Source organism: Esox lucius, chromosome 17 (assembly GCF_011004845.1).
Source record: "Esox lucius isolate fEsoLuc1 chromosome 17, fEsoLuc1.pri, whole genome shotgun sequence".
Lineage (NCBI taxonomy): Eukaryota > Metazoa > Chordata > Actinopteri > Esociformes > Esocidae > Esox > Esox lucius.
In genome coordinates, this window is record NC_047585.1 from 27,604,038 (window position 1) to 27,631,859 (window position 27,822).

The 27,822-nt window shown below is 40.8% G+C and overlaps 1 protein-coding gene across 2 annotated transcripts in view; it reads right to left on the reverse strand.

Moving 5' to 3' along the window:
* Window positions 1-1,361: 1,361 nt before the first annotated feature.
* The window catches only part of arhgef25b (Rho guanine nucleotide exchange factor (GEF) 25b), a 42,056-nt gene continuing 15,595 nt past the window's right edge, over window positions 1,362-27,822 (reverse strand). For both annotated transcript variants that reach the window (XM_020055170.2, XM_010881630.3), the window contains 15 exons: window positions 18,428-18,744; window positions 18,194-18,298; window positions 13,885-14,009; window positions 13,337-13,403; window positions 13,096-13,199; window positions 10,137-10,206; window positions 8,732-8,821; window positions 8,216-8,308; window positions 7,707-7,757; window positions 7,436-7,513; window positions 7,135-7,326; window positions 6,855-7,035; window positions 5,478-5,686; window positions 3,183-3,314; window positions 1,362-1,820 (listed from right to left, as the gene is read on the reverse strand). In XM_020055170.2, coding sequence (XP_019910729.2) covers window positions 1,713-1,820; window positions 3,183-3,314; window positions 5,478-5,686; window positions 6,855-7,035; window positions 7,135-7,326; window positions 7,436-7,513; window positions 7,707-7,757; window positions 8,216-8,308; window positions 8,732-8,821; window positions 10,137-10,206; window positions 13,096-13,199; window positions 13,337-13,403; window positions 13,885-14,009; window positions 18,194-18,298; window positions 18,428-18,744 — 1,922 coding nt within the window. In that variant the 3' untranslated portion in view covers window positions 1,362-1,712. The remainder of the gene's footprint in view (window positions 1,821-3,182; window positions 3,315-5,477; window positions 5,687-6,854; window positions 7,036-7,134; window positions 7,327-7,435; window positions 7,514-7,706; window positions 7,758-8,215; window positions 8,309-8,731; window positions 8,822-10,136; window positions 10,207-13,095; window positions 13,200-13,336; window positions 13,404-13,884; window positions 14,010-18,193; window positions 18,299-18,427; window positions 18,745-27,822) is intronic.

Sequence of the window (27,822 nt, forward strand, 5' to 3'; positions counted from 1 at the left end):
TTGCATCACAATAGTAAGTAGAAGTAAAAAAAAAAAAAAAACATGTAGAAAGTATAATGTGACAGTAAAACGTTTTTATTATATGCTGAAGATAATAGTAATATACATACAGTATCTCACAAAAGTGAGTACACCCCTCACATGTTTGTAAATACTTGAGTATATATTTTCATGTGAGAACACTGAAGAAATGACACTTTGCTACAATGTAAAGTAGTGAGTGTACAGCTTGTATAACTGTGTAAATTTGCTGGAGACGTGCTTGGCCAGTCCATCACCTTTATCCTTCTTTACAAAGGCAGTGGTCATCATGGAGTTGTGTTTGGGTTTGTTATCATGTTGGAATACTGCCCTCCGGCCCAGTCTCTGCATCAGTATGTCACAGTACATGTTGGTATTCATGGTTCCCTCAATGAACTGTAGCTCCCCAGTGTCTGCAGCACTCATGCAGCCCCAGACCATGACCCTCCCACCACCACCCTCCCACCAGACACACTTGTCTTTGTACTCCTCACCTGGTTGCCGCCACACACGCTTGACACCATCTGAACCAAATAAGTTTATCTTGGTCTTATCAGACCACAGGACATGGTTCCAGTAATCCATGTCCTTAGTCTGCTTGTCTTCAGCAAACTGTTTGCAGGCTTTCTTGTGCATCATCTTTAGAAGAGGCTTCCTTCTGGGACGACAGCCATGTAGACCAATTTGATGTAGTGTGCAGCATATGGTCTGAGCAGTGACAGGCTGACACCCCACCCCTTCAACCTCTGCAGCAATGCTGGCAGCACTCATACGTCTATTTCCCAAAGACAACCTCTGGACATGACACTGAGCTCGTGCACTCAATTTCTTTGGTCGACCAATGGCGAGGCCTGTTCTGAGTGGAACCTGTCCTGTTAAACTGCTGTATGGTCTTGGCCACTGTGCTGCAGCTCAGTTTCAGGGTCTTGGAAATCGTCTCATAGCCTAGGCCATCTTTATGTAGAGCAACAATTCTTTTTTCAGACCCTCAGAGAGTTCTTTGCCCATGAGGTACCATGTTGAACTTCCAGTGAGCAGTATGAGGGAGTGTGAGAGCGATAACACCAAATTTAACACACCTGCTCCCCATTCACACCTGAGACCTTGTAGCACAAACACTTGTGTCCTATGACACCGGGGAAGGAAAATGGCCCAATTTGGACATTTTCACTTAGGGGTGTACTCACTTTTGTTGCCAGCGGTTTAGACATTAATGGCTGTGTGTTGAGTTATTTTGAGGGGACAGCAAATGTACATAGTTATACAAGCTGTACACACACTACTTTACATTGTAGCAAAGTTTCATTTCTTCAGTGTTGTCACATGAAAAGATATACTCAAATATTTACATAAATGTGAGGGGTGTACTCACTTTTGTGAGATACTGTATATATACTGTATATAGCAATATTAGGGTAATCACAAGTGTGTTGATAGTGAAGCTCCATGAACTGGCAGTCCTATCCTTGGTGTAGTAAAGCCAGGTTAGCCAGGAGCCTGTTAAACTGCCCCTCTTTGACTCCAGGGTGAATGTTTCCCTAGGTACAGATCTTTCATCAACTTCTCTGTCCCCAAACTTAACCATAGCTATTATTGTGTGAAAGGCAAAACTGACCTAAGTCGGCCATCTAGGGGCACGTTCACCCTACCGTCTTCATTGAATTTGTGAGGTCAAAGGTCATTATAGGTCATCAGCACTCATGCTCATACAGAGATAACTCTGTCAGCTGATCCAGGTTATGGAATGCATAAGCCCCTCCCTCACCAGGCATGGCTCCACGGTAACTGTCAGTCACACTCTGAGGAGATAGTAGACAGAGGTAGTATGTTCAGTTCCAGACACTTATTAGAGTCATATTGGAACCAAAATTAAATTTAGCCAAACCATTATTAAATATAAGTCTAAACATATTCTGCATATACTGCAAATGTGGGAAGTGTCTGAACCTAAGAATGTAATTTAAGTGTGTTAAATTACATTGTTAGAAAGAAACAATGATTTACACTGAGAAAAACAAAGAGAAAAACAAAGATAACAAGAGATGGTCTAACATAGAGTGACCTTACCTGGCCTAACATCAAGATAGAGTGACCATATCTTGAGTATCAAAGAGATACATGAGTATGATTTAGAATTAGATTATCGTGGTGCAGAATGAGTACAATACACAATGAATCTGATACAGAATGAGTTTAATACAAAATGCGTATGACGCAGAATTATATCAGTCTCACCTCAATGTATTGTAACTTCTCTTTTCTAACAGGCCAGATTTTCAAATTAATCTTAACACAGTAAGGGCAATGCTCTCTCTCTCTCTCTCTCTCTCTCTCTCTCTCTCTCTCTCTCTCTCTCTCTCTCTCTCTTTCTCTCTCTCTCTCTTTCTCTCTAGTAAATGCACACAGAGGGGATAGGTGATTTGTCATGGTTTTGGAACAAATACGTGTGGAAAGTGGCATGGTAAACATTTCTGATAACAGTCTTGTAATCAAACCCGTTTCCTCCTTAAGGAGCCTGGCTAAAGAAGATAAAGTGCCTGTCAGGACACTGGGCTAGTTATCCCCTGGATCAGTGGGACAATGGACTGTTTTCAACGCGATTAACCCTGAACTTATCCGAAATTAACAGGGGATCACTTTGAGTGCTAAAGTCATCCTCAGAGTTTTCTGCCTGTTTTCTTTATCTCTATGTCTTTTACACTGTTTCTAGAAACGGACCACAAATCAGTGTGACGGCCAGCCAGGGTGCTGTTAATGCTGTATAGCTCCAGCTGGGAACAAAAACAGGATACATCCCATTAGCACAGAGTAGAGGACTGGCAGAGTCATTTCCCTCTAGCACTGACAACCAGGACAACCCCAGGCCAATGGCCAGGCAGAGAATATTATCAAACAAATAATGTTGCTGGGAAAGTGTTAAGTTCTCAGCATTCCCCTCATTGTAAAATAGCTCAATTAGGTATGCTAGGCCTGCTCATGTCTGTTAGTCCAAAATCAAAGAATTACTTTGATTTGCCTGTAATGTCAATTATTTAATTTCTGTAGATATTTGCGGTTGTAGGATTAGCAGCTGTTATCAGTGCTTACAAGATACTGCCTTTGTACTGTGCTGTACTGAGAATGTTGGGGTTCTTGTTTTTTTCAGCAGTGTGGTTGAGTACCTGCAAGCTGTGCTGGGTAGAGGGGCACAATCCGTTAGACACCACCTGGCAGGGTCTGTCCTCTAGGAACAGAGGGCTGGTCTGCGGGAGATTGGAGGGACGGGGCATTGCAGGGCTAAGGTACATTGTGGACTGAAAGAGAAAAACATTATGGTGAATAAGAGAAAGAGTAGGGGAAAGAAAGACAAAAATACAGTGCCTTCGGACGGTATTCAGACCTCTTCACTTTTTCCACGTTTGGTTGTGTTATGGTCAGTGTATAATTGATAAAAACAAATGACCATCAATCTACATGCAACACTACATAACGACTAAACCAAAACATGTTTTAGAGAAATGTGTGCCTTTTTTAAAAATGTAGAATTGAAAAATCTCATGTAAGTTTTTAAAACCCTTTGCCATGACGCCCCAAATGCTCAGAGTAACTGTGTCCCTTGAGATGTCTCTGGAACGTCTGTGGCCCCACACTTCACGGTGTATGTGAGAGCAAACACCAAGCCATGACATCCAAGGAATTAGCGGCAGACCTCCGAGACTGTTTTGGCAAGACTTACCAAAAACCTTTGTAATGAGAGGTTTAGGCACTGCAACCATACTGTTCTTGCTGATGCAGTCTGATTATGTCCGGCATTGACATTCTCAGTCACCTGGGAAGACGTTGCTCTTCGGATTTTTACATACCACTGTGCTGCTCAACCCCAATCATCAATTATGTACTTCCCGAACACAATTTCCAATCTTGTTTTACGGATGCCTTTCACATATAACTGAAAAGAAACTGGCCAGCTGAGCAGTCGTTGTGACTGAAGCTCCTGCCATGAGTCCCCCAATAATGAACCCTCTTTCAAAGTCACTTAGATCCTTCCTCTTGCCATCTTGATCCAAAATCAAGGTCAACTGGGTCTGCTCAGCATTGTTATAGATGCCACAGAGCATGATGGGATGTTAATTTTTCAGTTGTATCATGCAGTAGACCTGTATGGAAGTATCTGCCTTTGTATGTTCCTCCACTCATTTATTCATTTTTTTCTTTCAATTTGTAACAGGTCTGTAGATGTAGGGAAGGTTATAAAAAAATTCTAAAGTTCCCAGGGGTACAGTGGTCTTCATTGAGCTTTCCAAAACAACATTTTAAACCACAACTAATTTGCTTTGGGACAAATCTGAATATCCTTGGGTGGCCCAGCCAAAGCATGGAGTTTTTCCACCACGGATCATCTCTGGGGAGATCTAAAGATCAGAGTTCACCTACACTTTCCATTCTATCTAACAAAGTTTAAGATAATCTAGAAGGATGAATTGGACAATCAACCCAAATCCAGGAGTGCAAAGTTGGTAGAACCTTACTGAAGAAGACTGAAGCTGCGTTCCCTGCCAAAGATACTTCTATAGAGTACTGAATTAATGGTCTGAATATTTACGTACATTCAATATTATTATTTTTTATTTTCAGTAAATTGACACATTTCAAAAAAGTATGTGTTGTTATGGCTTTGTCAATATTAATAATATTATTTAATTTTTGTATATTTTTAAATGAACTTTACTATAGAACACATTTAATCCATTGCAAAATGTTGAACACAGACAATAATGGCATTTTTATTTATCAGGTCACATTGTTTTTAAAAAATGGCTAGAAAAACCTCTGGTCTTGGATAGGATGAAAACCTTAGAAACCTGCAGCAACCTTATAGGTTTGCATCATGTACTTTTGCCCTGTGCAACTGTAAGGCGCCTAAAACATGTGATTAATTCTAGTCAATCAGTTTGGATAAAGTCTTGGTAGAGAAGACAGCACAGGTTTGAAAATGAACCAAATTGTATCTTATTCACATTTCCTCATAAAGAAATGGTCAATAAATACACATAGCTTATTTTACCCTGGTTCAGGCGCATAATATAAATGTATGCAGTTGTTGCAGTTAGTAAGCAAGCATACAGTTGATGAAACTGAAAGATTGTCTTGCTTCCGTGGAATACAGGACATCAGATCTCTTACATTAGTTCTATGCTGCTATGTTTATATCATCTAATCTGCTTGTGTCTGTCGATGAGGAGAAGCGTGTTATCACCGTTCCAGCTATCTACATAAAAAGGCTGGTGGAAAGTGAAGAGGCCAACCTGTGATTTCTGCCAACCTGATTGGGGAAGACATGCACAGTAAGCACAGAGCCTGCTGTAGTTTTGTCTTCACTTGCCACAACAATTTTGGAGAAAGTCACACCCTATTCAGTCAAAAGGGGTGCACTAGTCAGGAAATGTGGGCCATTTGGGAGTGTTGTAAGTGCCTGCCTTGGTGTCTACAGGGTGTCCCTGACTGGGTAGATGCAGGGATGGCAAAGAGGTGTTGTGGGAGCGCAGGAAGGGTAGCCGTTGGCGGTCAATGGAGGCAGATGAGTGGGGTCGCAGGCCAGACGTTGCTGCCACTGGAGCCCTCATGGCACATCCCAGGCTGTTGGACTTACTCTCCCTGCGCTGGTACTCTATAGGAGACTGGAGAGCTATGGACACCAGGAGAAGAGGAAGAGAGACACAATCATGCAGTTGACACATAGCAAATGGTTCTACTTCTTAGTTCATCGAGCTTCTATAAGTATCTTTATGTATCCCTAAGACCGTCAGTTGATACAATATTTCTCCCCATTTTATGTCAGCACAGCTTGAAATATCCTGAAATATTTAATCGTATTTTACCACAACAACATTTTCTAATGTGTGAAGGTAAGCAGCAACAGATACTGGCGTGTAAACATCCTGTTAGGCCTGGAACCTGGTCATTCTGTTCTTGCAATATTCTGATGGTTTGCCTCTTATGGCGTACCCTGATCTGCTAGTGTACTCTTCTCCGTATGGTAATCTTTGACACATCTATGTTTTCCTCCTGTAGTGTGTTCCTAATATGTCTGACTGTTGTGGTGGTTTTTTTCTTGATCAAGTAGTCTGAAAGAACATCCACTACAATGGTGTTCCTTGGTCTACCAAGTTGTTGGCTATTGTTGACCACATAAGTGCTTTTCATTCTTATTCATGTACCTAACAGTTGTTTTTGGCATGTGTAATGTTTTCACTGTGTCTTTGATCTATTTATTATGCCTTATGATGATTATATCTGCCTTATAATGGCCAGTTTGACTTGCAGTGTAGTCCTCATGTTGTGAGACAGCATCAATAGATTCCAAACCCAAAGTCCAGAAAGCCCATGGACAGCTTTCTTTTCTACTCATGAACAATGCAAACAAGCACACCTGCTGAATAAGAAACAGCTCAGAAGACAATTGGCCTAATTATAACCTAAAATGGGGGACTATGTACAAACCATGCAATCATTTCTAAATAATTAATGGTTGGAAAAATACCTTCAAATTAAAGCAGTGATCCCCATAGTCAATTTATTTTATATCCAAAGTAGTGGAATACAGAGACTAAAAGAGCGTCAGTATCTAAATCCTTTGGGACTTTATTGTATATAACATATGGGTCTGCATATAAAGTTATAGCATCTGACGAGAAACCGAAATGTTGTTGGATTAAAACCCACAGCCAGCAGGTTAGACATTCTGTTGTTCTGTAGTTGAACATGATAGTTAAACCTTATTGCTCCTCCAAGTCACTCTGGATAAGAATGTTTGTTAAACACACAAATAAATGGGAATTTACAAGCAGCTTTACCATTGAGGAAGTTCCTTTGGGTGTCAAGGATCTGCACCACATCGTTGACCCACGCTCTCCTGGTCTCTGGGGAAAACGCATGCAACACGAAGCGTGTCACGCTCCCATCAGGGCCACGGGACGTGAGGACAAGGCGACAAGGGTCTTCCTCACGGTAGTCCTCCACACCCAGACAACTGACCTGCAGCACATAAAGACAGGGGTCATCTGCGCGCACACACACACACACACACACACACACACACACACACACACACAGACTATACCCTGTCATTCTCACCTTGATGCTGTTTTTGAAGGTATAACCTGGCAGAGAGAAGCCCTTCTTTCTGTCAATTGGCTCACTGATGATGACCAGCTGTTCAAACAGGAAGACCCGCCTCTCCTTGGCACGGGACAGGAAACTACCATCTAACTCATTGACTGTAAAAGTGTCTTGCTGGAGCAGCTTCCCCTGGGCTGTAATCTTCCCCTAAGGGACATAAAATATCCTCATCAACTGATTCAATAAAAAAAGAAATCTGATAATCTCATGAATGATTGCAAACTGTATTAGAAAACACAGCATATAAAAACCTTACCTCAAAGCCCTGTAGCCTGCCCACATTCATCATATCATTACAGCGCTTGGGCACAAAACACATCACCTCCACTGCTCTCTGTGGGTGGATTAGTATGAGTGGTGGAGAAAGCGGGACATTAAATAGAAAGATTGGAAAATTGAAGTATATTTTTGGCCTTCTCCAATAGAGCAGTGTACAGAAGACAAAACTATGTGTGAAATTCCCAAGTGAGTATTGGAAATGTTTTGATCATGACTGTTTTGTACCATGGATTTGGCAGAACTCTCACCTCCAGCTCTGAAGTGTCCCTTCCTGCTTTGGTGTAGTACTTCAGGAAGTCCTGAGGGGACCAATCAGAGAACAGTTTACTAAATAGTTCTCTAAAATGAACAAAATAGGACTTCACAGTTGTTTCATCAATCCTGAGATTAGGAAGATGATAAGAAGAAGTCTTGAGAGAAAATATTTCAACATCCATCTTTAAACCACAGTACAAGCTCCTAGAGGGAGTCATCTCCACTGATTACCAAACAGTCTTTCTTCCTCAAATCAGCTAGGGTTACTGTGGAGGACATGGTGCAAATCGTACCATTGTTTTTCCGTAGTCCAGGGAGGTTTTCAATCTCATTTACATTTTAGGAATTTAGCAGAAAAAATATCCAGAGTAATTAGTTAAACACACAGAGACAGGCAGACAGGCTTGGACATGTATGCTTGGACACACAAAAAACACACAAAACACACACGCACACTCACACACGCACACACAACTGCATGCAAATAGACAGACACACACACCTTGAGCAGTAGTTGATATTTCATGATCCTTTGTATTGGTTTGATGAGCAGGTCATTGAGTTGTAGTCTATGGCCCAACTGTTGTCTCAGTTCCTATAAAACCTGATGGGTTAGCTCGTCATAGCAACACACACATGGGGGATATAGGTGGGAGCATGTCAATCAGAGAAAAAAGGCTAACGGAAATTAAATTGAGCCTTTACGATACAAACAAACAGAACCAAAGTTAGAGGGAAAAAAGGGAATCAGTCATCCTTGGAGCTGTACTGTGAGTTATACTGTGAGTTGTACTGTGAGCTATACAGTGAGTTATACTGCGAGTTGTACTGTTGTACTGTGAGTTATACTGTGAGTTGTACTGTGAGCTGTACAGTGAGTTATACTGTGAGCTGTACTGTGAGTTATACTGTGAGTTGTACTGTGAGCTGTACTGTGAGTTATACTGTGAGTTGTACTGTGAGCTGTACTGTGAGTTATACTGCGAGTTGTACTGTTGTACTGTGACAAGTCCCTCACCTCGAAGTAGGTCTCAATATATTCTGAGACGATGTGCTCTGACTTGGGCTTGTTCTGACAGTAGACGACATACATGTGGAGACGCCGCTCCTAGAGTCCAAACAAACACAAAGATGATGAGATATCTGTACCAGATGGTGCCTGGGGTCCATGTGTCCATGTGTGTAAGTGGGTGTGTTGGTGTGGTTGTGTGTGCGTGCGTTGGTGTGGGTGTGTTTATGAGAGATCTAGTGTGAGTAGGTCTGTAATGATCTATAGGCTAAATGTGTTCTCCAGCATGACTGCCATAATCCTGTTTTGTCTCCCATAGCTTGACCCAGTTCTTCTTATCATTCAAGACCTTTTAAAGTCTGTTAAATAAGAGCAGGAACTTGGCCTTATTAAATGGATCTGGTGGCTAGGGGGGAATTGTTTAATTCACTCATGCTTAGTTAAACTGGCTGTACTAATAAAGGAACTGGGACGACAGAGAGAAAGCGTTAAAGAGAGCAGGGTTCTGTACAGTACAAAATAAATGGCAGTATTCCTTGTCCATTTGTAATGCTATGTGGGCCTAGGTTTGCGTGTGTGTGTGCGTGTGTGTGTGCGTGTGTGTGTGTTTGTGCCTATACATTTAAGAATGTGTATACAAGTGCATGTGTATTTGCTCATAAGGAATTAACTGTGTGTGCCAATAAAAATAATGTGTACCTGACCTGCACACACAAACACAGCTGTTTATGTGTGTGTGTGTGTGTGTGTGTGTGTGTCTGTGCATATGTGTGTGTGTCTGTGTGTGAGAGAGAGAGAATTAAGTAAAAACACAGCTGTTTATTTGCTTTGAAGGTCATTTGTCTCCAATTCTGGCTCTGTAGTGTCGCAGTCCGAGGTTTGAATACATTCATTTGAATACATTAGCTGTGACTGCTGCATAGTATTAAGCTCTGTGGAATAATTATGCCTGCAGTATTATTGTGTTTTTCACCTCTCTTTTCTCTAGGCAGCCTGAACGATTAGGACACATCTGGTTGGCTGTGAGCCTGATATTTTGAAGTCTGTATTCTAAGATTTCTTTGCTTTATTAGATAGTGACAAAGGGGTAGGACAGAGAGAGTTTTTGCTGAAAAGGAAAAATGGATAATCAATCGACTCCGTGCATTGGAAGCAGCAACCATATTTCTAGACCGTTGGACAAGCCAAGGCCACAGAGGCAAACAGACTGAGGGAAACAGACTGAGGGAAACAGACAGAGGGAAACAGACAGAGGGAAACGGACAGAGGGAAACGGACAGAGGGAAACAGACAGAAACCCTGGAACGTCTCCGGAAAATAAAGCTAGTATGAGGGGTAAGGTTTTCATGATGTCTGTGATGAACACACACACACACATAAACTTAGACTCCAATACACACATACACAGACTCACATGCTTGATGAAGAGTTGGGCCAGTCGGTCAGGCTCAGCCACACACTTCTCTAGTTCCCCAAGTAGATAGCTAGAACACACAGCCAGAAGAAAGGATCAAACCCCAATATACACACTTTAAAATCCAGCAAGAGGAGAATGTCAAGTATGGAGGTACATGTGTGTCTTTTTGCTTTTCAAGAAAAAATGATTGTTCTGAATGCAAAAACTTCTAAGTAAAAATATTTTTTGGAACTAAATATTTTGTATTAAAGTGCAAAACATTGTGCATTTTATTCCCCCCAAATATTTAGAAAACAAAAAATGTATTTGAAAACAAAACTTCGCTGTCAACCACTCTTGATTTTGGCTAAACTGCCCCCTTTGCTTGCAGTCCTTCTTTTTTTGTTCTTTTTTTTAATATTGAAACACTCGTTCTACATTGCACTTCCTGGTAATGCATCATCCCACAGCTTGTTCTCAAAATATTGAGGAATATATATGAGGAATGAAATGCATAATTTTTTGCGCTTTATTACAAAATATTTGAAAACAATTGTTTTCTTTTACTTTGAAGTCTCTTTTTTGTTTTCAGAACAGTTACTTTGGACTGAAAAGAAAAACTTTTGATCTTGATTAAAAGACACAAATGTACCTCCAAAATCAGACACCAATATACGCACTTGAAAATCTACCCAGAAGAGAGGGTCAAACATAACTACTGTGTATAAATAGAACCAGAAACCCAAACACAGAGGTATCAAGAGAAACAGATGGGGCAGGCAAGAGACACACACTATTAATGAGAAACATACATATACAAACACACACAGGCATGCACACACACAAATAAATGGCTGAACGTGGATCAGGCTACTGTATGCATAAACAAACCTGTTTCCAAAAAAGTTGTGACACTGCATAAAGTGATGTGAAAATCATTTAAACCCTATACTCAACAGAAAATAGTTCAAATACATATCAAATGTTGAAACTGAAATATTTTATTGTTTCTTGAAAAATATACAGCTCCGGAAAACATTATGAGACCACTGCACATTTTTCTTTCCTTTCCAAAAAGGTTTTGAGTGAGGAACAGAAGCGTTCAGTTTGCTGTGGTCTCTTAATTTTAACCCTTCTGTTCCTCACTCGTAAAATTCTTTTTTGACTTCTTTGGAAAGGAAAGAAAAAGTTGCAGTGGTCTCTTAATTCTTTCTGGAGCTGTATATCCACTTTTAATTAGAAAACTACATGTCCACTGTCGGAGAAATCTCTGTATGCAAGGGCAAGGCCAAAAAACTAAATTAAATGGCCGTGATATGGAATCTAAGGCCGTGATATGGAACTGCATTAAAAACAGACAATTCTGCTGTGGACATCACTGCAGGGGCTCAGGAAAACTTCCAAAAACTATTGTCTGTGAACACAGTACACCGCTGCATCCACAAATGCAAGTTAAAACTCTGCCATGCAATAAAGAATCCATAAATAAACAAGATCCAGAACCACCGTTGCCTTTTCTGGGCCCGAGCTCAGTTAAGATGGACTAAGGCATAATGGAAAACTGTCCTGTGGTCTGACTAATCAACATTTTTAAATATTTTTGGGAATCATGGACACCACGTCCTCTGGACAAAAGAAGAATGGGACCCTTCTGCTTCTTACCAGCGCACAGTTCAAAAGCCACCATATGTGATAGTATGGGGGTGCATTAATTCATATGGCACCATTGCACATCTGTGAAGGTACCATTAAAGCTGAACAATATATACAGGTTTTGGAGCAACATATGCTGCCATCCAGAACATTTATTTTTCAGGAAAGGCCATGCTTATTTTTGCAAGTCAATGCCAAACCACATTCTGCACTTATTAAAACAGCATGGCTCCAATGTAAAAGAGTCTGGGTGCTAAACTGGCCTGCCTGCAGTCCAGACCTGGCACTATGCCGGCCCTAGCCATTTGGGGGCCCTGAGCCAAATTGTATTTGGGGCCCACTCTCTTCTATTGGTCAGGGGCTCCCTTGTAGTCAGAGTCCCCCTAGCGGTCGGGGGTCCTAAATGACATTTCAATTTTAAAACCACAGCAATTGGTCTCCTCAGTCCCAAACACTTACAGAGTATTTTTAAAAGAAGAGGTGATGCAACACAATGGTAAACAAGCCCCGGTCCCAATTTATTAAAACGTATTGCTGGCATCAAATTTTTCTAAAAACAATACATTTACTCAGTTTGATATTTGATACTTTTGAGATGTTGTCTTTGTAATATTGTCAATTAAATATAAGGATATATGATTTGCACATCATTGCATTCTGTTTTTATTTGCATTTTATGCAGCGTCCCAACTCTTTTGGAAATTGGGTTTTTAGATGAACATGCTGCAGTCTACACTGAGTTGTGCATTCACCCTTTATACCAGTCATAGATCTGGTGTATGTTCACTCATTATGTCAGTCATAGATCTGGTGTATGTTCACTCATTATGTCAGTCATAGATCTGGTGTATGTTCACTCATTATGTCAGTCATAGATCTGGTGTATGTTCACTCATTATGTCAGTCATAGATCTGGTGGATTTTCACTCTTTATGCCAGTAATAGATCTGGTGGATTTTCACTCTTTATGCCAGTCATAGATCTGGTGGATATTCACTCTTTATGCCAGTCATAGATCTGGTGAATATTCACTCTTTATGCCAGTCATAGATCTGGTGGATGTTCACTCATTATGTCAGTCATAGATCTGGTGCATATTCACTCTTTATACCAGTCATAGATCTGGTGGATATTCACTCTTTATGCCAGTCATAGATCTGGTGGATATTCACTCTTTATACCAGTCATAGATCTGGTGGATGTTCACTCTCTCTTTATACCAGTCATAGATCTGGTGGATGTTCACTCACTCATTATGTCAGTCATAGATCTGGTGGATGTTCACTCATTATGTCAGTCATAGATCTGGTGGATGTTCACTCACTCTTTATGCCAGTCATAGATCTGGTGGATGTTTCCAAACACTATCTTGTCTTTGCCCTTCATGTCCTCTGGAATTCCCTGACTGGTCATCTTGGCCATGTAGCCCTGAGGCAGAGACATTGACACACATGCATAGAAATGGATGAAAACATAAACAAAAACAACCAACGGATGGAAAATACAGCTAATTTACAAGATGGCCTCTAGTCAAAGAAGAGAACTGCACAATAACTGATATATACCTCTACTATGAGTCCCAGGTCCTCTACATAAAGCTTCTCTGTCTCTATCAGCTCTGTCAAGACGTATCTGGATGCAGTGAGAGAGACAGAGATACAGACAGACAGGGTGGAAGGGAGAATGGACCAGAGAGGAAGGGAGATGCATACAATAAAATAGTTAAACAGTGAGAGAGCGCAGATCCATCCTTACCATCACACCATTAGTTCTCAACAGGGCACTGCATTATGGCACACCAATCCCAGTACAACACATTACTACCAGGAACCATATGAGGTCCTACACAGGATGACAAACTGAGCTGTAGCACAGACAGGGACTGAGGTCATGCATACACACAGTCCACAGCGCTCTGTGGTCCTGTTTGGGACACAATTCATCTCTCACATGTCCACACACCTACAGTAACTTCATCATAAGGGACTTAGCTGCAGCACCAAAAGCTCTTAGATGGTAATTATCTTGTGGTGTTACACTGACATTCAATCCCATTAATGGTAGAGGGGACAAGAAGACTGGACAAAGTTTGGATTCCACCACATACACCTACATGCTCTTCTCTAAGGCATTCCTTCTCTCCTCCTCACTGTCCATTGTGGCTGACCACTGGCTGGTTGAGTCATCAATTTGGGAGGAGTAATCTTCTTCTGGGAGATTGGTGGAAGATTCAGCGTTCTAAAAGCAGAGGGTGGAAAGGTGAGATAATGTGTTTTTGTCATGGCCATTACTATTAGCATATGTCTGCTGTACAAATAGATAGCAATAAGCCCTATTCCATATGTTTCTCTTTCAATCTGAAGTTTCTTCTTCCATTTGTTTACTTTTATATGTATCACTTATATGTACTCATGGGTTCTTGAAGAATATAACTTAGCCAAGCCCATAAATGGTAGACTACATAGATGTGGTGAAGAAGTGAATGGAACATTGACCTTGAGGAACAGAAGAAGCAAGCCAATGCAATTCCTCAACTATGATTTCACTGCATAACATTTAGAAAATGTTGCTTTAAAGAGTAAATGCTACCTCCCATTTGTATACGTTGGTGCCACACTGTATTCACCACACAGATATTATTGGTTGTAATACAAGTCATTTCCAGTGTAATGCAGTGGATGTGCTATGAGGACATGCAGTACAGATAGGAACTGAGGGTTAGGGTTGACATCCATACAAGCATTATTCAAATTACTACCTAAGATACTTTTAAATACACATACAAACATTAGGCATAACAACGTTGTTTTAAAACCGTAAATTATTGAAACAGAACTAAACTTGATAATTGTTTATATTATTTCTTGTCCAGGCCAAGTAAAAATTGCATTCTAAATAAAATCTTAACGCAACCAGCTGTAGGAGGAGTTTGATTAACAGTTGATCAACAAAAGTTAAGAAAGCCTATCACAGCCTTACAAAATGTACTGTACGTTGAATCCACTTTTTCTTTTTACATGTAAAGAGGGGGTGTAATTGTTAACAAGTCAAGAGTATATTCTTATTACTTTAGAAATTATCCATTATTTGAAGTAAATATTCTTAGATTTATTTTGAGATATATTACCCTCTTGCTATTTCAGCTTGCTATCACCTAGGCAACCCCTGCCTGGCAAACAAAATATTGTTTTATTCTCCTCCCTCTGCATATTCATTTATCTTTCACCACCAACATTTCCCTCCCTCCCCATTACATGAAATAATCTAACATGGCATTAGCAGTTTAAAGCAGCAATCAGCAGTTGAAGCCATAACAAAGCAATTTCCCCACCTAGGTTTTAGTAAAACAAGGAGGATTGCACTGGAGAAATGTAATCACTCTTAAATCTATATGAAGAGCTGTGGATGCAAGTACTGGCCAGCCATGATATCCAATGGTTTGTTGACGAAACAGTCTTCAGAATGATTGTTGGGGTTAATAAGACTACTGAAAAATAATTATTTAAATAGAAACAGCCATCTCGGCAGCCAGGTGCAAAATGCCAAATTACTGACAGATTTACCTGTAAGTTGGTTATGTTAGCACATGATTAATCAATGAATACATTTCAAATACAGGTCATGAAACAAACAATGGCACAAAAGCCAACAGTAGAGGTTGTAGATTCCACACGTTTGGCAAACATGTCAGTTTGCTTAACATTTTGATATATTAACAAACACAGGGTATTGCTTTTAAAAGGCAAACATTACTTTGTTTTTGTAATCAACACACTTTTTCAAATTCAGGTCACATGAGCTAAATTGGTAGAGTAAATATACGTTCACACGTTACTAAATTAATTATCTTTTCAAATCCAAATGATTATGCAATTAAGATTGTTTTTTAGATTGTACTATATGGCACTTATACTCCTTATACACCTTACTACTCCTTAGCCCTACTCCATAACCCTACTCCATAACCCTACTCACTAGCCCTACTCCCTAACCCTACTCCCTAACCCTATTCCATAACCCTATTCCCTAACCCTACTCCATAACCCTACTCCCTAACCCTACTCCCTAGCCCTACTCCCTAACCCTACTCCATAACCCTATTCCATTAACCTACTCCCTAGCCCTACTCCATAACCCTATTCCATAACCCTACCCCATAACCTTACTCCATAACCATATTCCATAACCCTACTCCCTAGCCCTACTCCATAACCTTACTCCATAACCCTATTCCATAACCCTATTCCATAACCCTACTCCATAACCCTATTCCATAACCCCACTCCCCAGCCCTACTCCATAACCCTACTCCATAACCCTATTCCATAACCCTACTCCCTAGCCCTACTCCATAACCCTACTCCATAACCCTATTCCATAACCCTACTCCATAACCCTACTCCATAACCCTACTCCATACCCTACTCCCTAGCCCTACTCCATAATCCTACTCCATAACCATATTCCATAACCCTATTCCTTCTCCTTATTCCTACTCTAACTCCCTGCTACTACTCCCTACCACAACTCCTTATCACAACTCCTATTCCCTACCCCTGCTCTATTACCCTAATCCCTACCTCTACTCTATTACCCCCAACCCCTATACCAAAACCATAACCCTACTCCATAACCCTATTCCTTAGCCCTACTCCATAACCCTACTACATAACCCTATTCCATAACCCTATTCCTTCTCCCTATCCCTACTCCTACTCCCTACCACTACTCCTTATCACTACTCCTATTCCCTACCTCTACTCTATTACCCCCTACACCATAACCCTAATCTATAACCATACAGCCTACCCCTACTCTATTACCCTACACCCTACCCCTACTCTATAACCATACAGCCTACCCCTACTCTATTACCCTACACCCTACCCCTACTCTATTACCCTACACCCTACCCCTACTCTGTTACCCTACTCCCTACCCCTACTCTATTACCCTACACCCTACCCCTACTCTATTACCCTATACCCTACCCCTACTCTGTTACCCTACTCCCTACCCCTACTCTATTACCCTACTCCCTACCCCTACTCTAGTACCCTACACCCTACCCCTACTCTTTTACCCTACTCCCTACCCCTACTCCCTACCCCTACTCTAGTACCCTACACCCTACCCCTACACCCTACCCCTACTCTTTTACCCTACTCCCTACCCCTACTCCCTACCCCTACTCTAGTACCCTACACCCTACCCCTACTCTTTTACCCTACTCCCTACCCCTACACTGTAACTCTATTCCATAACCCTACTCCCTACCCCTCTTCTCTAACCCTACTCCCAACTCCCTAGTCCTACACCATAACCCTACGCTATACCCCTGCTCCCTACCTCTACTCTATGAACATACTACTCCCTACTTCCTACTTCTTACTCCCCACTCCATAACCTTAATCCCTACTCCTAATCCCTACTCCATAACCTTAATCCCTACTACTAATCCCTACTCCATAACCTTAATCCCTACTCCTAATCCCTACTCCATAACCTTAATCCCTACTCCTAATCCCTACTCCATAACTATACCCCTGCCCTCTATCCCTGTTCTATCGATCATCAATCCACCCCTCATGTTTTCCGCTCTCCAGCGAGTCTATACAGGCAATGTGCTGTCAGGAGCTGACTGCTGCTTTGCTGCTTAATCAGTCCCAGATGCAGCCTGGAAAGTCCACAGGATTGATCTCATTGCACTGTGCTTTCCAAAGGTTGTTTAGGAGAGACAGAGGGAGAGATTGTCACCACTGATAAATCAAACTTATTGATGGAAGGTAAAGTTTTGGGTGGAGATACATAGACTATACCAGCACATTCCCTGTGGCTGTGTCTTTGTGAGGACGCTGTTATGTTTGATAAACATTAGTATTTTCCCCTGGTTTGGCAGATGACTCAGAAATTGCTTATACGCTTTGTTTAAATGTTCATGCTCTATTTTCCAAGACTGTTGCATTAACCAATTAGTGTTTGCCCAGCAACAGTGGTACAGTATCTCAGGTTACAACAGGAGAGACTTGTTGTTTTCGGACTTAACATCTATTTATGGTTCATTCTCCACAGATTTTTCTGTGGCCCAGGATCTCTTTCTGGCTTCATTTGTATCTTTCTTTCTGGTTTTGTTTCTGTTTTTCTTCCTCTATTAAATATTATGGGGGTTTCAAAGGGAGATGTTTTTAAAAGAAAACAAGAAAAAAAGGTAAAAAAGAGAAAAGGGCTGTGTTACAACAGACAGGCCCATAACCACAGACAATCACAATACAATACAATAGCAGCATTTATTGCTTCCAAGGTAAGTGCTCCCTCAATGGCTGACACTGATACAAGGTGTAGCAGAGCTGCAAGTCTATAAGAGCTTCTGCCAAATGATTTAAATGCAGTGGGAAATATGTGTGTGCATGTGTCCTCTTTACCAGACTGCGTGTGTCCTTGTCCTGGTGCAGGTCAGATAGGTAGTTAAGGCAGAGTGGCTGTGCTGGAGAGAATGCTGCTGGACTCAACAACCCACCATTCCAAACCTGCACAACATACAACACATGATATGCACACTCTTAACATATTTAGGGTCTGAGTCATTGGTTTTGTCCTGAAGTAATATGTTGTACAGACAGCCCTGTGTAGGTTCCCCACTGTAGGTAGAGACTCACCAGTTCTCCATCAGTGTACTTCTCTCCCTGCTCCACAGGCCTTCCCAGGGCCTGAATGTGGAAGAGGGGGGAAGAGGGCTGCTTTCCGTCTGTCTTGTAGACCTGCCTCTCCCCCGCTACTCCACGCCCAGCTCCTCCTCCCCCCACACTCAGCTTACAGACGGGGTTGGTGAGCCAGTTCTTCAGGGTGCTGACGGAGTGCTGTGACCCTCCAGGGGCGGATGGAGTGCAGGGGCTTAAGGTCCCAGTGGCCTGGGGGAGCATGGATCCTATAGAGGGGGTGATGCTTCCATCACTGCCAGCCACTGAGTACGACTCTACATGAGACACAGAGGGACAGGGAGTTTTGGGTTATTTATTTGCTGAGGTCATTATGCATAGGGTAAACGCTTTTCTTAAGAACAACACAATGCAGAGTGCCTGGATACGACCATTATTGGCAATGTACTTTACATTTCTGAGGTGTAAAGTAGTAAATGAACAGTCACATGTTTTTTGGTACCTGTGGGTCATCGGAAAATTTGAGGCAGGCATAAACAATGGGCTAGTTAACATTACAAGAGAGGATAAAAAACTAGATAGACATATCTTGGTTTGCATAACCATTTACATAGCGTTTTAATTGACATTGGCATGTTCCAAATGTACCACGCAGGAAAATCAAACGATATGCATGTGCACAGCTCCAACACAATTGTCTTCACACTTGCAAAAGCCTGGGGGGGATATATCGAAAATGTGCCGCAGGCTACACCAGAAGCTGGCGTCTCCAGCTATCGTAATCTGCAAGTTTACACAACAAAATAATCTAGTGTCTCTGGTCTTATTCGATACATCTCTGAAAATGTAACCACAATGTTGGACAATGTAAACAAGCCCAATGAGAGCAGGGGAGGTGGGACTTTCTAACTGGAGAGAGATGTTGATTAGATGCCCAGAAATAGTTGACACGTAACACTGACACATCTACAGTGCTGTCACCCAGGGAGAGCCAGGGAGGAGATCCAGGAGTCTGGAGTGAGTCTGCAGTCAGAATGAGGTAAACAACGGAGGAGGTTCGTGTTAACCCATACTGTATACAGTCCTCAAAGAAAGTGTGGATGGGAGATTTAAACACACACTGTGCTGGGCGGAGCTCGGCCTGCTCCATTAGTTCTTCAGTGGGATCAGAAGTTGATGTTTACTGAATGGCATACGCCAGGCTGACCTCACTGTACATTTATAGACATCACAACGACGCTGAAAAGGAGGACAAGAAGGGCAATGAAGGGGGTAAAGAGGGAGCAGAATTCAGAAGCAGGACGAGGACGAGGACAGGGGAAACAAAGATTCCTGGGAGACCACACTGGCCTGGATAAAACACATAGCTTGACCAAGACAATGTCTGTCCATCCTCCTAACCCATTATTCTTATATAATCTCTACATATTTAGATTACTGTGATGTCACTCACAGCCCAACATGATTTCCAAATAGTAAGCCTCCTTGGAAAAGATGTTGCATCTTATCTCACACACACTGCATTTATTCAAAGCCCCAACATTAATATCTGATTCTGCTGAGCTGACAGAAGGCTTTTAACCCACTGGCAGACCAACTGTGTCCCGTCAGCACATTGATGTAAGCTGTAATCATAAAACAGGGTCTCAGGAGCCCAGAGGAAAAGCTGAGACAGAGATCTAAGGAGGTTTGACACAGCTATATTATTGGAGACTACACTGCAGGAAACCCTTCTAATGACATGACCATTGATCTGGCCCTGTTCCCTTTTTCAGAAGCAAACCACCCAGTTTTTGCTGCTGGCTTCTCACTGCAATGGCCTCTCTGTGGCCACAAAAAATTTCACAGCACTTTTCGTAAATGTAGAGGTGTTAACCCCAATGTCCTGTCTAAAACTGGGCCTTATTCTCATCACGGCCACTTAATCAGCCCCCTCATCTTGTTTTGCATGTCACTCCTTACCTCTCTTTGAAGGTAGAACATTCTGGCACAAATTGTTTGCTCTGCATCACTCAGGTTGGTGCTACACATTGATGCTGGATGAGCTGAATTTCCTCCTTAGTATGTGAAGTGCGTTTGTTGTCTAAAAAACCCTGTTTTAGTCCAAGTATTATGGTTCTGTACATTGGAAAATAGCCTTACTGCTTTGTTCAGTTTCAAAATATTACTGCTGTAGACCAATATACTGTAGCTGTCATGCCTTTACAGGTCAAAAGGACTGACAAGCAATCTTTTTTTTTAAGTACAAATTTCCCAGGAAAGCGCATACATCCCCCATGGAAGCAGAGCTCAGTTGGGCCATTGTAATTAAAGTAATTCATCATCCAGCACTATTCCTCTGTGCTCCTGTGAACAACACAAACTCATCTGAATAATGGGCTGATGGAGGGGTGGTGGATTACAGCGAGTGGAGGGGTCATTTAGCAAATTCAGTTGGATCAGGCCTAGCCCCACACCCGGTCACCAAATAATATTTTAGATCACTGATGACACTGATCTAAGTGAGAATAGAGAGATATGTAAATATTACTATGCTAAGAAAATTTGTCTTAGAATAAAATATTTGAATATGTCTTTAAACATAATCCAACAAAGGATGTATTCTTGAGAAATATGGGGACACTTGTAGTCAATACACTTGTAGTCCCAAGTACCCATGTGGTCACATCATGGGGAAAAAACCCTGACAAAAAACTGTCTGGAATCCAGCAAAACATTCTAAATGTAAACAAAAAGTCCAGTACATGCAGGGCAGAACAAGGAAGACTTCCACTTCCACTGCCTACTAAGAAAAGGAAAACACAACACTGTATTCAGAACTGTCATAGCTTGAGGTGAACAATATAAATGCATACATTGTGGGCCAACAACAAGCAGGACAACACACCCCACAATCACAGAGAAAAGGATCCCTTTAAACAGAACTTTCCATGCATGTTTCATTAGGAGTAAACCCAACACGACACATCATCAAAACTATACTATCCCTACTGTGAAGTGTGGTGGTGGCAGCATCATGTTATGGGGATGTTCCTTGATCATGAAAGACCTAGACACTAGTCAGGATAGAAGAGGAAATTATTAGAGCAATGAACAGAAAAGACCTCTGCGAAAAAGCTGAAACTGGGTTAGAAGTTCACCTTATTGTATGCCGATGACTCAAATCACACAGACAAATCTACAGTGGCTGCAAAATTAAAATGGTTAATGTGCTTATGTGGCCCAGGGCCCAAACCTGAATCCAATCAAAAATGTGTTACGTGACATGAAGATTATTGTATATCTATGCGACTCAAAGAACCTGAAAGATCATGAACAGCTATGTGAAGAAGAATGATCAAATATTGCCAAATCTAGGTGTACAGAGTTGGGACCTTGAGACCTATCATAACCGACTCACATTTATCATTACTGCTAAAGGTACTTTCGCATGACTTTCCGACCTTCCCACACACAACCCCCCCTACACACACACACACATATAAACTACACTGAGGTGCTTGTCTCCCCAGACCGCCTGAACAAATGAACAAACAGCCATTTGGCCTCCTAAGGAAAATAGTCATATTAGGTATTTCAGGCACAGTATGCTGGTGCTTTATTTGAGAAGCTTCTATCCCAGAGACGGTGGCTTTTAGCGGCACTTAGAGCTGGTGCTGACGTGTGAAGCCTGGGGGATCATAATGTTTGTTATGTTACAAAATCAGCTCTTTTCCCACAGAGCAACAGCTGGTACGCCATCCGGATCATAACCGGAACGTCAGGAGAATGATTAGTGTTTCCTTTCAGTGGAGAATGTGTGTGTTTATGATGTTTGTGCGAGTGTATGCGAGTGCATGTGTGTGTGCACGCTCATGTGTGTGTCTGGTTATTTGAGTGTCATATTCCAGGTGAAGACAGGAGGATATTCTAAAGATATTTTAGAAATTATGTTAATTTCTATGCATAATTACCCAGAATTTCTTCAGTTGTTTCATTAATGTGAGGTTGTTTCCCCATACTCAAATGTTTTGATTTTCATTATCTAACTGATGGTGAGTGGTGTACCTTTAAATAACACAGTACACCTATTTTTAAACTTTTTTCTTAACTATTTTTAGAGTCCTAATCTCCATCTGTAGATGTTCTATAGATAGTAATACAATCAACAAAAATTCAACAAACTGCCTATTGAGGTTAGGCTTAGGGTTAGATTTATTATAGGGTTTAGAGTGATAGTTAAGGTTAGGGTTAGGATAAACCTTAAGGTAAAGTTTGGGGTAAGTAGATAGTTGAAATGTTACTGATAGTCAGTAGATAATCTAAAATAAAATAAATAAAGTGTCACTGGAACTTATTGACCACCTGTAATGGGAAGAAACACAGGATGTAGACAAAGATAATGTGTTTAGGGTCCAGGTGGGCATTTTACTGAAGAATAGAAAAGTGGAAGGAGAGGAAGAGTCAGTTTGGGTGGTTTGAGCCAAGGACAGATCAACATTCTATGAGGCCCTGGGCACAAGTGTTTTTTGGAGGCCCGCACTCCCCCAAACTTACGCAATGTTCGTAGATATGACGCCCCTGATGTAAAATCGCTCATTGTCCTCTTAGATTGTCACATTCATTATGGAAAATGTTGAAAAAATGTATTTTCAAAACACAACTTCTCCGACGTTTTTGATTAATAACGTTCAAAAGTAAAAATGAACAAACACTATTAATTACTTATTTTATTGATACCAAGCTAGGTTAGATGAAACTGACAGTTGTCAATTACATAATTTTCAAACAGCAGCTGATATGCAATATTGCAAAATTTACATATCAAAATGCTTTCAATGATTTGACAAAAAAAACATATGTATTTTATATTTAAATATAAAAGTAACCTACGATATGATGGGCTGAAGCATCCCCATATTCAAGCGCTATCGATCTATCTGTTTACATTTTGCATTGACACTAGATTCTCCATTCGGATTCTGACCATTGGGGGCTTTGGGCTTCTTTTTCAGCAAATCCCCTGAGCAGCTTCTTGGGAGCAATTCAATTCTGCCCAAGCCAAGGTCCCAAGTTCCCATTCTTAGGCAGCTGTGCAGGGGCAGGGCTTGCCCTGCTGGATGCACCCGGAAAGATCTAGAAGCCGCCAGATTAATTTGGGTGCATTAGTGTGAGGTTAATGCAGCGGGGGGCATGTTTGCACTACACACTACAATGGGAAATAATTCAAATAAGTAAAAAATACCTCTGAAATATTACTAGCAATTTGTTGATACTGCTAATTTTTGAAGGGTGGTGTAACACTGGTTGAAAAGATTCCCTGGTCAACCAAGAAAACTTTTACTAGACAATTTTCAATACAATAAAAAAGTATACTTTTCTGGGAGAATAAATGCTAAATTTGGAAAAGGAACTTGTATATATAATTCGTGTTGGAATGTTTATTCAAATGCTATTTCATTATATTTAAACAGAATTTCATTGTTTGTATACTTCTAAATTATGAAAAATATTAAATGTACTGAAGATATACAGAGCACATTTGTTTTACCCATTAATATACAAAGAATATACATAAATAAAAGTATAGGTATGTGCAAGTACAATTAAGATAATTTTAAATAACTTAGAGCACTTGTAAAATTGACATGAAAAAATAACACATTTAGATTTAGAATATATTAATCATGTACAATTAAATATATTAGTGTTTTAGTACTAAAGAAAGAAGCATGTGCTACCTAGGAAGTTAGTGGCTTTAGAGGGAGATTTATTAAAGACAAAATCATCAATTGTCTCAAGTATTCTTTAATTATTTGATAGATTTCTTTACCTTTTAGTACTTACTTTGGTAAATCATTTGGACTAAAAACCCAAGTACCGTGTGTATGTCAGTCAGTCTCAGACAGCCAGATCCAGTGCAGTGCTTGTCTTGGGTGAGGTTGTCTGGAGTGTAGCAGTGAAGTATGCCGGTGAAGTGTGCCCTGGTTTATTTTTTAGTGTATGACTTGTGTCTGACTTGTCCAGGGTGTTGTGTTGTTTTCTCTCTAATGTCACTCCAAACTGTGAGACTATCTCATTGTGATCAGTGTTCCCCCAAAAACCACCAAATGAGAAAGCAAGAGGTCCCTCCAGTGGGTTCCAAAAAAGAGACAAGGATTGAGGAGCACATAACCTCATTCCCAGACACTTCAACTCAAATGGCCTATGGAAAATTCTGGTGTAACAAAACTTGGCCATCATTAGCCAGTAAGAAAGTTAAGCTTATTTGGCTCAGTCTACCAATCATCTCCCTTGACATCTTTCCCACGACATGTGTCTTGAGCAGCCAAGCACCAGTCGCAAAGATGGGATGTTGTTGTACGACAGCTGACCTGATTAAAAATGGAAATTTTTCAAACATTTTCTAAAAAAAATGACTAAATGCTGGAACATTGCAGGAGGTTTTCAAGATACAGATTAAGTCTAGTCCAGGATAATAAATACATTTCTATGGAGATTTTACATTGCACTTTTTTGTTCAAGATTAGGCTGAACCTGTGGCAAGGAAACTATGGGTAGTAGTTAATATAGTTAGTTTGCCTTTTGTGAGGTAATGGGGCTGGCCTTGACTGAATGTGATTACGTGTCCCTTTTTTTCCCTTTTTTACCATGGAGACAAGGTCAAGAAGCACACAACTGCCCCCATTAATGTGCATCCTCTCTCTGTGTGTGTGATCCAGGTCTATTAGGGTTAAGGTAAAGTTTAGGTTTAGGGTTAGGTTTAGATTTTGTGTTAGGGGATAGGGAAAAAGAGTTTCAGGTAAAACAGATAACAGACCAACTCAATAGCAAATTAGCTAGACATATCTTGCATTGCCTGTTTTCGTAATCAATTATTTAGTCAGTCAAAGCATGAACATAGTTACCAGTGGCCATGCCACCTGAACAACTGACACGTAGGAAAAGCAATTACGTGGATGCTCTCATAGACAGTAGCCATGTAGTTGTGACAATGTTAAAATATTGTAAGATTTGACGAATTGACCAACTTCCATGTTGTGTAGAGATCTCATGTTCAGGTAGGTAAACATTAATCAGCCCTCCACTGTAAACACATCATAGCATAAACAGAAGCTATGCCTAAAGGGCAAGATCATGAAAAGCTTAGGTGAGACTCAGTGCTGGACCGATGCCTCCACAGCTCTCCTGACAGAGGTGCGATGCTTTTTAGACAATCGATAGAAATAGAGGGGCTAATTTGTTGTATACACAAGCCTAACAATGAAGGTATTGTACAATGCAGTTTCAAAAATAGTTGGGACACTGTGTAAAATTTGAAGAAAAACAGAATGCAATGATGTGCAAATCATTTAAACCCTACATTCAGTAGGAAATAATACAAACACAACGATCAAATGTTGAAACTGAGAAATGCTATTTTCTTTCTGAAAAATATATGCTCACTTGAATTTGATGGCAGCAACACATTTAACTGTGACGGGACATTAAAAGACAGAAAATGAACATTGGTGGAACATCTTACAACTAATTAGATTAATTGGCAATAGGTCTGTAACATGATGGGCATAAATAGAACATTCCAGAGAGGATGTCTTTCAGAATTAAAGATGGGGAGGTGTTCAGCACTCTGTGAAAGACTGCACAGGCATATAGTGCAACAATATAAAAAAAAAGGTTTCTCTGTGTATAATTCCCAATAGATTGGGGATCTCATCATCTATGGTGCACAATATAATTGAAAGATTCAGAGACCCTGGAGAAATATCTGTTAACAAGGCTGAATATTGGATGGCTGTGATCTTCAGGCCCTCGGGCAGCACTGCATAAAAAACAGATATGATTCTGTAGTGGACTTTACTGCATGGGCTCAGGAACACTTCAGGAAACCATTGTCTGTGAACACAGTACATCGCTGCATCCACAAATGCAAGTTAAAGTTCTACCATGCAAAAAGAAACCACTTATAAACCAGATCCAGAAATGCCTCCTCCCCTGGACGAAGCTCATTTAAGATGGACTTAAATGAGCTTCATGGTGAAGTGGAAAACTGTCCTGTGGTCTGACAAATCTAAATTTGAAATTCCTGTATAGATTCCTGGAGGCCGCGTCCTCCGGACTTAAGGTGAGAAAGACCATCCAGGTTCTTATCAGCGCACAGTTCAAAAGCCAGCATCCGGGATGGTATGGGGGTGCATTAGTGTACATGACATGGGTGACTTGCACATCTGTGAAGGCACCAATAATGCTGAACAATAATACAGGTTTTGGAGCAACATATGCTGCCATCCAGACAAAGTATTTTTCAGGGAAAGACTTGCTTATTTCAACAGTACAATACCAAACCACATTATGCATGTATTACAACAATATGGATCCACTGTAAAAGTGTTTGGTTGCTGAACAGGTCTGCCTGCATTCCAGACCTGTCACCCATTGGAAAAATACGACAAAGGAGACCCTGAACAGTTGAGCTACTGAAATCCTATACCAAGCAAGAATGGGAAAACACTTTACTTTCAAAACTACAACAATTGGTCTCCTCAGTTCCCAAACGTTCAAAGAGTATTGTTAAAAGAAGAGGATATGCAACACAGTGTTAAACACACACCTGTCCCAACTTTTTTGAAACGTGTTGCTGTCATCAAATGCTGGCATCAAATTCAAAACAATATGCCAGCATATTTCTCAAAAACAATCAGATTTCTCTGTTTCAACATTTGATATGTTGTCTATGTACTATATTCAATTAAATACAGTGATAAATGATTTGCACATCATCACATTCTGTTTTTATTTGCATTTTAAGCAGCGTCCCAACTTTTTTTGGAAAGAGGGTTGTACTTGGTAGGGGATTAAGTGCCTGGATCAGAAGTACAACAGCAGGAGTTGGTATGTCCATTTGTTTAGAGACCAGCAGCTTCCAAATAGTTTTTCATTAGCTACAAAGAAACGCCACCAGTTACTGGTAGTGGAAATGTGTTTTAAAGTCATAGACATGTCATTAAATTGAATCTGGCAAAATGTGTATGAACCCTTAATCATGAATTATCAGAGGTCTCTATAACAATGTAATTTGGGCGCTTCTGTCTTATGCCAGGATTCGATACCAGTCTGGAAACGGACCATCCTATGTCAAACACTAGGGTAGATGAAACAGCACACTCTTCAAGGAGGGAAGACTGCTACCCAGTCACTTATCTGCTGCTCATGACTGCAGAAACAGGGCACATCGAAAGGGCTTGTCTGGTCTTGCTGGCAAATGGTCAGACACACACACACACACACACACACACAAAAGGACGAGATACACTCAGACCCAGGTCAGGTTATACAAAACCCTTGTCTGTTGTAGCATGTTTTGTACATAGCCCATTTTAGAGAACCAAAAGTATTTAGATAGATTAACGATAAAT